This window comes from Pempheris klunzingeri, chromosome 13, assembly GCF_042242105.1.
Source record: "Pempheris klunzingeri isolate RE-2024b chromosome 13, fPemKlu1.hap1, whole genome shotgun sequence".
Taxonomy (NCBI): domain Eukaryota; kingdom Metazoa; phylum Chordata; class Actinopteri; order Acropomatiformes; family Pempheridae; genus Pempheris; species Pempheris klunzingeri.
This window is the reverse complement of record NC_092024.1, coordinates 9,987,252-9,997,559: the sequence shown is the minus strand read 5'-3', so window position 1 is coordinate 9,997,559 and position 10,308 is coordinate 9,987,252. Positions and strand designations below refer to the sequence as shown.

At 45.0% G+C, this 10,308-nt stretch overlaps 1 protein-coding gene across 1 annotated transcript in view; it reads right to left on the bottom strand.

The window, feature by feature from the left end:
- Positions 1–2,046: 2,046 nt before the first annotated feature.
- Positions 2,047–10,308, bottom strand: part of crim1 (cysteine rich transmembrane BMP regulator 1 (chordin-like)) — a 29,083-nt gene continuing 20,821 nt past the window's right edge. Inside the window, exons 9-15 of the mRNA XM_070842541.1 lie at positions 8,526–8,647; positions 6,807–7,025; positions 5,869–6,084; positions 4,497–4,718; positions 3,550–3,672; positions 2,957–3,135; positions 2,047–2,605 (exon numbers count right to left, since the gene is read on the bottom strand). Of these exons, the coding sequence (XP_070698642.1) occupies positions 2,411–2,605; positions 2,957–3,135; positions 3,550–3,672; positions 4,497–4,718; positions 5,869–6,084; positions 6,807–7,025; positions 8,526–8,647 (1,276 nt within the window). The 3' untranslated portion in view covers positions 2,047–2,410. The remainder of the gene's footprint in view (positions 2,606–2,956; positions 3,136–3,549; positions 3,673–4,496; positions 4,719–5,868; positions 6,085–6,806; positions 7,026–8,525; positions 8,648–10,308) is intronic.

Below are 10,308 nucleotides of genomic sequence, written 5' to 3'. Positions count from 1 at the left end.
TGACATCACTGAACTTTAGGGAATCGTTCCTCCAACCCAGTTCACGTATCATCAGTGCAGGCCGCGTTGGTTCACACATTTATTTTTCAAAATAAGTGTAAATGTTACAGTTCATCTACCGAACATATTTACAGGCTTTGCAACAGTGAAATAAATAAGGTTGTATAGAATATAGCAGATAGAAATGGTAAATAGTCTACAATGTACAGCAGCTTTGGCTACCAAAAGTTCATTTTTCCAAAAAAAAAAAAAAAAAAAAAATCTCAAAACTAAAGTATTAATAAATAAAGCTATGTGAAAAAATAAATAAGGTACTCTTCTGTCCTACTAATTTAAACTAATTTTTTACACATAGAAGAACAAAGAATTGCGTAAGCTTTTACAGTTGCCTCTTCATTTTAAAGCACATGGTCATGATTCAAACAGACACAAATCTACTCAGTTACTAAAACACTTCAATATAAATTGGTCTCCAACCAATTTTGGCATCAGAATAGTCTTTGTATTGAGAAACTGGCGATGGATTCAGAGCTCTGATCCAAAACCGTTCTCTATGAAACCCCAGCTTGTTTCGTAATGCTTCTCAGATTCTGTCCTACCCCCGTGCTGATCAGATTGGTGCGCAGCCTCTAGCTGAAACAGCATGTTCACTTGAGTGGTTTAACATCTCCGTGTGCTTAATATGCCTATCAAATCCCTGATTAGGGCCTTTATCCCTCCAAGAATCCTGCAGGGAGCTTTCTAAAATACTCTGGCTCCAAAGAAAAGTGCTACGTCTCTTTAACATGCTCTGGTGTGTACCATTTGTACAGGTCCTAGCAAGCCCCCCCCCCCACACTCTCAAGTCTCTGCGTCGTATAATTCGCTTGTATATGTAGTAGATGAGAACCATCAGTGATGCTGTACAACACAATCTGTTCATCTTAACATTGGGTGAATATATTAATGTTTTAAGATTCATCGAAATGGGCAAACAGTTATTAAATGAAAACAAGAAATGAACGAGGAAAATGCATTAAGGCTATAGAATTAAGGCTTTAAAATGAATCATCACTAAGTTTCACTAACATTCGGTGTGAACAGTAGCTCCACACACGCGCGCACACACACACACACACACACACATATACACACGCACACACAGCTGTGAATGAAGTTATGAAGTGAGGCATGGTATCAAAGACATTCCTCGTAGGTCCAGATGAAGCTCCTGGCACTGTTTCGTCTCCTCTGCAGTCAATAAAATGACATTCCTCTTGGATGAACATCGCTCCACATCAACTCGACTGTGATTTCTGAGACAATGAAGTACGACTGACGGGCTTATTCCTTCTGGAGGAGCCAAGGTCGGATGAAGCTGAGTGGAAAGACAAAGACTATTGGCTACTGTGTTACTGGCAGGTTCACGGAGGGAATTCACATGCTAGAATTGCGTCTTGTTGACGGGAGTTTTCTGACTGGAATGACTCAGGTCATTTCAAGGTAAGAACGAGGCAATTATTTGGGAAGCGTGTCCTTCCTCAACTTGATCGGGGGAATGTTTCAATCTGGCCCCATGGAGACACCCATAATAGAAAAACAAAAACGTGAGGTGGCCAAGAACAACGCTACAATGAGTACAAATACTGTAGAAATATACAAAAACTAAGATGGAAACCACACATTCTAAAGCAGGGGTTTGGATCTGGGGATCTCCATAATGCCTGTTGACTCGTTATGATTTGGCTGCTGAACCCAATTTGATCCAACTGGATTATCAGTTCCTTTGGCCTCCCTGCTGATGGAAATGATTACATCCATGAAGCACTGCTGGGGGGGCAGCATCCTCCACACCCCCTTTAAACTACAGCCCAAACCCCTGTCCTAAAGCTTTTTATGCTCTTCTTATTGCCTCAAAGTTCCAGTTTCAAAGGAGGCAATAATAAGCAATAATATTACAAATGTTCACAGTCAAAGTCTGATTCTGACAGAGGAGCCTCTCTGGCTGCCGCCTCCTCCTCCTCCTCCTCCTCCTCCTCTGTTTTTAAAGCAGAGCTCAGAGTGGCTGTATCCTTTAAATGTCCACCCATCCATCCACCTCCCAGCGTCTCACTCCACCCAAAGATCCAAACACAGAAGAATATGGACACATAATAATAATTATAATTAAGAACAAACAAACAAAAAAAAAAAACGGAGGTCACTTGCTTTGTCTCATGTCGAGCATCCTCAGTTTTACAGTCACACAGAGAGAAGGGTGGGAACAAGGCGCCGCCCAAGGTGTGTGTGTGCGTGTGTGTGTGTGTGTGCGTGTGTGTGCATGTATGTGTGTGCGTGCGCACGCACTGCTGCACGGCACACCTTGGATACAGCGGTGAGAGAGAGTGGGAGGTGCAGGACAGCTCTGATCTGCAGGGTTTGAGTGGCGTCTTTAGCGCGGCGTCCAGTCGTTGCCCATGCTCAGCTTGGCCCTAGGGATGGTCATCTTGTCCACACAGGGGGAGCTCATTTCTGGGGAAAAATGGATGATGCCGCAGTCGTTCTTCACATTCTGAAATTTGTTCTCCTTGGAGGGCTCCATGTAGACCACAGAGTTCTTGTTCACATGCTTCTTTAGTATCACCGTCTGAGCAAGGACAGGGAATAGAGCAAAATGTTGTTAGTTATGCCATAATTCAGGTCTAGAAGGCCAGAAGGGAGTTAAAGCTTATTCATTTCTGTTAGCTTGCTCTCAAAGAGATGGCTTCTGATAATACTTTTGACAGTACAATCTAGGTTCACGGTAGAGTTGTCGATTTTACGATGGACGTGACCTTGTTCCAGTTGAAAGTGCGGGCCCAGGGGAAACTACATTAATCCTATAATGTCATGACAGCTTTACCGCTGGTTGTAGCAGAAGCTGGAAGATCAAGGGCCATATTAAGCCAGTGCTTAAAAATAATGACCTGATTTATGCGATTTACAGATAACTTCTCACCTTCTTCGGTGCACTGTAGCAGGACATCTGCACCCACTTCTTCTTCTTGTTGATGAGTAATGCCACAATGAGAAAGATGATGATGGCCAGGAGGAGACCTGCCAGGATCCAGGCTGCTGATTGGTAGATGAGGGCCATCTCTGTCTGGCTGGGGTAATTCTCCCCCAAACCTGGCTCATCTGTGGCACACACAGCCAATATCGATATCAGACATCGGTCCCACAGAAATCTTTTTCATTACTGTGCCATCCAATGTACCAAATTTAAATAAAAAAAAAAACAGCTTGTTGATTTGCTTTTGGCAGTTATTCTGGCTCTGAAACACTGAAAAATGAACATAGTGTATCTCGAGAGAGATCATGTTTTGCCAATACCCATTTATCATTATTGTTTTAGTTCAGCATGAGTTAAAATGCCTTTCACTCATTTATCAAGGCATTCTAAACAACTCCATTTGCATAAACACTTAAGAGATTGGCAAGGAGAGTACACGTAATGATGTGCGTTTCTACCACACAGTGTATTCCAGAGAGTACGGAGCGGAGTGTGTGTGCTGGGACGGCAGAGTAGATGGGGATTTAACAAGCAAGTACCTGTATCAGCAATAATGGGCGGTACAGTGACAGTGGTGATCCACACGGCACTCTCCACTGTGATAGAAGCTGTTGTCTTGGGGGCGTTGGTAGACACCATCACTGGCACTGACGTTGTAATTTCTGTTCAGACAGGAAAGAGATCCATTATTAATTTCAGTGGTGTAGTGCAAAACATTCCAGACATAAACACTTCTAACTGTGAGTTATTGTATAAACTCCCGGGTGTCTCAGTTGATAAGCTGTGTTTACAGGAGCTTTCCTCTCAACTTCCACTGTACCGCTTTGTAAAAGGCGTTACGTAAAAAGCTCTGTTTTCCACTGGGCAAATAACAAAAACAAAGGCCTGGTGAAACAGCTACATATCAGGGTGAACAATGGGAGCCTATACTGGGGTTTTCCTCTATAGGAAAAGCTGACATGGAGCTTTGCCTTCCTGTGCCGCCACGGAGAGAGCGATGCAGGTCGATTCAGCCGGGGACAGGAAACACGTGTGAATGTGCGGATGCACGAGGAATGTTTTTGCTCTGAGTGGGCCGTGTGTGTATGTCACATGGAATGCTGCTGCGAATGATCGTGTTTGCCTATGTAGCGCCAGAGTGGCTACGTCTAACGAACACACACATACACATACACACACTCAGTCTGGAAACCAGCATTCCCTCAGTTACGCCTTCTTTTCAACATCAGCAATATGAATTATAACAGGCTCTGCCTTGTTCCAGTGATGCCACTTATTACTTATTATATTATCACTCATTATAAAGAGGATGGTAGCTATGTGCAACTTTGGCCGCCACATATAAACCACATTTAGAATATATAAACTCAAAGTTGAGTATATTTTTAGGGCAATAAAAATACTCGAAGCTGAGTCTAGAGCCATTTTTGGCACAAATACTCACAAAGGCAGCTTTCTCTTTATTGCTACACACCTAAATACTCACCGAGACAGTGTGGGCAGCACTGGCCCTTGCGTAAGACGGGCACCCTGCAGTTGGCAGCTGGACAGCGCTGAGAGAAACACTGAATGGTGCCGTTGTTGCAGGTGCAGCTGGTGCAGGCGTTGGCCTTCCAGGAGTCTCCGGCGAGCAGCACGTCTCCATCGCTGGTTATGCAGTACTCCTGCTGGCTGTTGTTCACTGGCAGCAAGGGGCTCAGCGTCTCCTCTGTGGTTGCACACAGGTATAAATAGGGTTAATAATGAAAACACAGAGAGGTTAAGGTAAGACATGGGCTGTGTGCTAGGTCATGCTCCTTTCATTGCTTAATAGGACTTGGCGATGTAATATTCACGCCTAAGCTTAGCTTGTTGGGAACTGCAATTTTCAAGGGAAAAAACCCAATTTGATCTGATTTATATATAACTATATCGAAAGGCCTGCTTCTACACAAGCCCTGCATTTATCCCTGCTGTATGACATCTCAATCCACAAAAGTTATAGGGCCTTTAGGGTTACGTTGACGATAAAATGCATCACTGTATGTTTAATCCAAACACAAGTGACTCCATATGGCATGTGTCAGTTCTAAGGCCTTAATCTCTCTTGTATCATTAGACCGCCGCAGGCCTGAGATATAAGGCCTTCTCACGACCAAAGACTTAGCATGTACACACCGCACTACCCTACAGTACACATACATCATACGGCCTGTCAGTGAGATGTGTATTATTCCCACATTCCTGGTGACCAGGCCCATACATATATCAAAGGCTGGCCTCTGACAATCTGCTTTTGTGAAGGGAGATGCAGAGATAAGGCGGGACGGCATTCTCAAGGAGCAGCTCTCAGGCGCAGTCATGCATTGCTGATTTGTGGGCCTCATGCTTGGGAGTGCTTGGGATATGTTGATTCTAAGTGTATGAGAAAGAGGCCTGAGTGTTTGGGTACAGTTGTAAATAAAATATGCATGCGGTTTTGCATTCGCCTTGACATTTGTGTCAAAGTTTATTCCCATAACCAGTGGAATAGTAAGAATTGAGCAAAATTAGTTAGACTCTTGCTCCTCTGGTTATAAAGAGAGTTAGATGAACCTCTGGTGCAGGACGCTGGGTGAAAGCAGTCCACATGTTGTTGCCGCCTGCCTGGAGGATCACTATGTAAACCTAACCGGTCTTGGCTGGTTTCTTTATGAGTCTGTGTGCCTAACATAAAACTGCCCTACAGAGTGCAACATGCAAGACCTTAGGAACCACATGCTGATAGCACATCCAAAACAACTTTATACCTTTCTACCCACAACCCCAACTTATGAGGCCCCCTGGGTTTTTTCTGTAATGACCCCTGCTTCCCTGTGCTCTGGCCTTGTTCCTATTACCTGGGCATACGTGGCAACAGGTGTCCTTGTTCCTGATTGGTGTCTGGCAGAGAGCCGGGGGGCACACTTCAGTGTCGCACAGGACACGTCCCTTCCTGCAGGTGCAGCGTGTGCACTCGTCCAGGTTCCAGGTCTCCCCCTCCACATAAAATTCCCCCCCAGGTGCTCTGCACACCACCATGTCCATCCCTTCTGGCTGACCACTGCCTGACTCATCTGCAGCAGAGGAGGAGGGGGACACAGAAAGAAAACAGTCACATGCATGTTCTGCTATTAAGTTCACATTCTGCTGCCAAACAAACACTCAGTCATTCACTGCATAACAATAACTGCTCCACCGTGATGTCTATAACGTCAAGAGAGTAAACAGTCATAGGTTAGGACGATAAGGATGCATAGGAGACAGCTATCCATTAAAAAGAAGCCTCAGGCAGTATAGGGTGTCATCCAAGTTGTGTTTTGACACTAGTTCAGTTGAAAACATCTCTCTGTCCAGCAGAGTAGCAGACATCTGCAAAGAGTTAGCCTGTTGTCCCCAGACTGCAAAGTGTGTGAAGCTTCTGAAAGTTGTAGACATTCTTTCACTCCTAAATATTTGAACAGCCAACTGAGTCACTCCTCCATAAATATCCTGCATGAGTTGGAGGGTTGTGGATAAAAAAAAACAACTGTGGGTGTGGATCAGTGTGCCTTCCATTTTTAGAGAAACAGACAGAGACTGTGTGTTTGAGAGTTTAAGTGGCCAGCAAGTCTATGGCCTAAAAGCCAGCTAATGATCCAAAGCTCTCGGGTGAATGAGCTGTTGTCAGATATGTGTGCACAAAGCAATGTGCATTGCTTTTGACTAAATTCTTCTCAAAATTTTTTCAAAAAAGGATAGGCATTATCCTATAAAACTGGACATAGAGTAAAGTCACGTGTGAATTGCAGTGACGTACCCTCACACGTAGGACAACACTGGTCAGGCCTCACAACTGGATGAGAACAGCTGGGCACGGGGCAGGATATGAGCACGCACATCTCCCGTCCGGAGTGGCAGTAGCAGTCACGGCAGCCGTCGTGCCAGCCGTCACCTTCCTCGTAGCGGTGCCCGTTGGAGGTGAGGCAATAGCTGGGCATCGGGGCCGGGGCAGTGGTGCTTGGGACATGGCCACTTTCTAGAGACGCAAACATGAAAGGCACAGACGTTACTGGGGTGGCTAAGGACTTGTGGAAAAGCCGTGGAGAATTTCAAAAAGCAGCATAGCCTGCTCTGGCAAGGAACCTTGTAAATTCACTGTGGAAATTTCATTAAGTATGTTTATGATTTACAGTAAAAAGGGCCAGTATTACTGTCTTAGGTCCAATTTCATTAGAGGCTAAAGTGAGAGCTAAGTGGTAATGGTTCCATATACTGGAACATTCAGCAGTCAGGAACATTTGACCTGCCTTTATTGCATGTTTATGTCCTAATAGTCAATTTATAATCCAGCTACAAATAGAGCTTAACAAAATCTCCCACCATTTCAGTAATCTAACATAAAAAGTAAAAGGTTATAGCTGAGGGACACAGAGACCTTATGAAGGGCCCAAGTTGCCAGTAACTGGGGCCCAGGATGTATTAAACTCAGCATGGCTCTCAAAGCTTGTAGGGATCTGGGACGAAGGCGAACACTGTGAACTGCATGACGTTGCAGAGTTCAGGCTGATGTTTAGAGGTCTCCTCTTTTATTTAAATGTTGAGAAACATGAAAGAAAAAAAAAGTTTCCTATCCATAAATATTTTAACAGTCCTCACAGAGATACAAGAGTTTCAACCCCAGGTAAACAGCGGTTTATTTGCAGTAGGTGCTGGCTTGTGTGTGTCCCTCTGTTCGTGGACACGAGGAGCCAGCTGCACTGATCACCTCACCATACAGGAAAACCAGAAGTATATTTGAGTCTGAAATATTTATAATACAGCTAAACTGGCAAAATAAACACATAACATAAAATGCGGCGGAGCATAAATATGGCTTCTGTGTACTTGTTTTAAACTTAGGGGTTGAGGGAATCTAATTAGAGTTGCACACGCTGCTCCTGGATGAAGTTAAACACCAACAAGAACCAAAATAAGCAGACATTAAAGTCTTCGCAGTAGAGCAGCAGAAGGTCACTCGAAATCAAAGCTGCAGCTTTGTGGCAGAAGTTCAACTCTGCAAACAGAGCTCTGCTATCTCCTTCCATCCTCCACCCTTTATAGCGCCAACAGTTAAGACCTTGTGGTGGAACTGTAGTTATGTGTCAGGGGAAAACTCTCGACATGTAACTATGATCGATTTCAAGTGTACTTTAATATATCACATCAGTAAAAGGGATGCATTTCTGTTGGCAGAGAGGAGGTCAAGATAGCCATAATAATCAGCATGGTTCCTCCCTTTGGGGACCATAAATGCCCACAACAATGCCAGAAGTCGTCAAAATTGTTAGGAATCATCCTCCAGGGACCATGAACGTACAGTATAACACTACATTTTATGGCCAGTAGTTGCTCAATCCTCCAAAAACAGACCAACCCTCTGACAAATCTAAGCTTCCCCCTGCCATCAGAGATTGCTCTCACTATTGTCACATTACTTGTACTGTTATCCAGTCAAACATGATGAGGTCATATCTACAGTATACCAGAGCTCCGTTACCTTTGCACATGCAGATGGAGCAGCCCTTCCTGTTCTGTCGATAGCCGTCGCTGCAGTGCTTGTCACAGGTGAAGGGAGGACACTTGACACAGCGGCACATCTCACAGCCGTGCTTGTTTCTCCTGCAGGGCAACACACACAAAGACGCACGCACACGTGAAACCTAATCATCTGGAGAGCATGTCAGGTAGTAAACAATGCTACTGCTGTACGGCTAAAATGGTTTAAACAGTGCTTCACATTGAGGACATCTCTGACGGTTATATGAAGCAATGCAGTGTTGCGATTGAGTGAAACCCAGATGCTCAAGGCTGGTATAATCAACATCTGGACCTGCTTTCCCCTCTCTATATTAGCTGCCTTTAAAGGAGGCCAAATAAAAGGCCAACACGTGAGATCCCTGTGGTTTGCACATCATACCAACCCTAAGTCTCTGGATCGAGCAATCTAAAGCCAATTCAGATGCTTTCAATTCACCCTGTTGCCATCCTTATACAGGATGACCAAAGAGCAGCGGCCAGATAGGAGCTAACACTTAACTATAATGCTGGCATGTTGATTGGGGAGGACAGACAAGAAGCGACAATTAAACTAAACTCTCCAGAAACTAAACTTGAGTCCAGTTGCCAAAGCAAAACAACATTAAAGGGGTATCTTCACATTCAGAGAGGACACGTACGTAGTGCAGAGGGTGCAGAGGACAGAAATAGACCAGTTGGATCCAATTATCTGCCTAATAAAACATGGATGAGCTGCAGGTTGATAAATTGTCAAAACCCAGATGAAAGTGTGGCCAACACTTCTCTGATACTAGACTCCTCTCTCAACCAGCTACCCTCGTTCTCCATCTCTCCCTCGGGATAAGTGATGATACCTATTCCATGTAGCAGTGGCCTCATTAGGCCTGGGTAATTACTCGATTAATCTTCATCTGGCAAGGCAGCAGCAGAAATAAAGGAAGCTCTCAAACCCATGGATGGGTGCTGTGTCCCATAAAGAAGACAGAGCATGTCAGGCTCAGCAAACTGAGTACCCTATCTATGCTGAAACAGCAATAACAGCTATTGAAACAACATTGTGAGGGGTTGGCCAGTGCCTCACTGTACAAATACAGAGACAGAGAGTGCTGCGACCTTAGAGCAAGGCTTTGTTTAAAGATGGTGTGTGGAATGCCAAGCAGCGCTTTGGGCTCCAGGGGGATAGAGGGGCTTGGGGAGGCACTGGGGGCCCCGGCCCTGGGACTGCTGGCTCGGCACAATTTCCAGTGTGCCGCAACTGTGATGGCCAGGAGAATGCCATTCATGACCCGTGAGGTCACAGCGATGATTTGGAGCTATGAAGGATGGAAAGCGCAACTTCAGACGCAAGATCTGCCCTGAGAATGTCCTTCGTCTAGACCGTTAACCCGAGAGAGTTTACAAAGTTTACACTCATCCTGCTTTGGAGGCTACACCTTCAGTTGCGGATATGTACAGTACAGTAACTCAGTGGATGCCATCAATGCAACTAATAGAAACACAGGGATCCTTTGTCCCCCTTTTTTTCGTGGTGGCTGCATGCAGTGGTCTTGTGTGAGAAGACAGATCTGCATTGTAAGGCTGGCAAGCTCTGAGAGGATTTCAGACTTCTGAGGGTAGACCTAAACAGCTGCTTATGAAGGATAAAGCCAGGACTTCCTGCTCTTCCTCTCCCCACAGGGTCCCCTTCACCCACTCTCCTCTCCTCTCCTTTTCTGCGCAGACATATCGGGCCCATCTTGAGCCGTGGCTCCGCAGAGCATGGT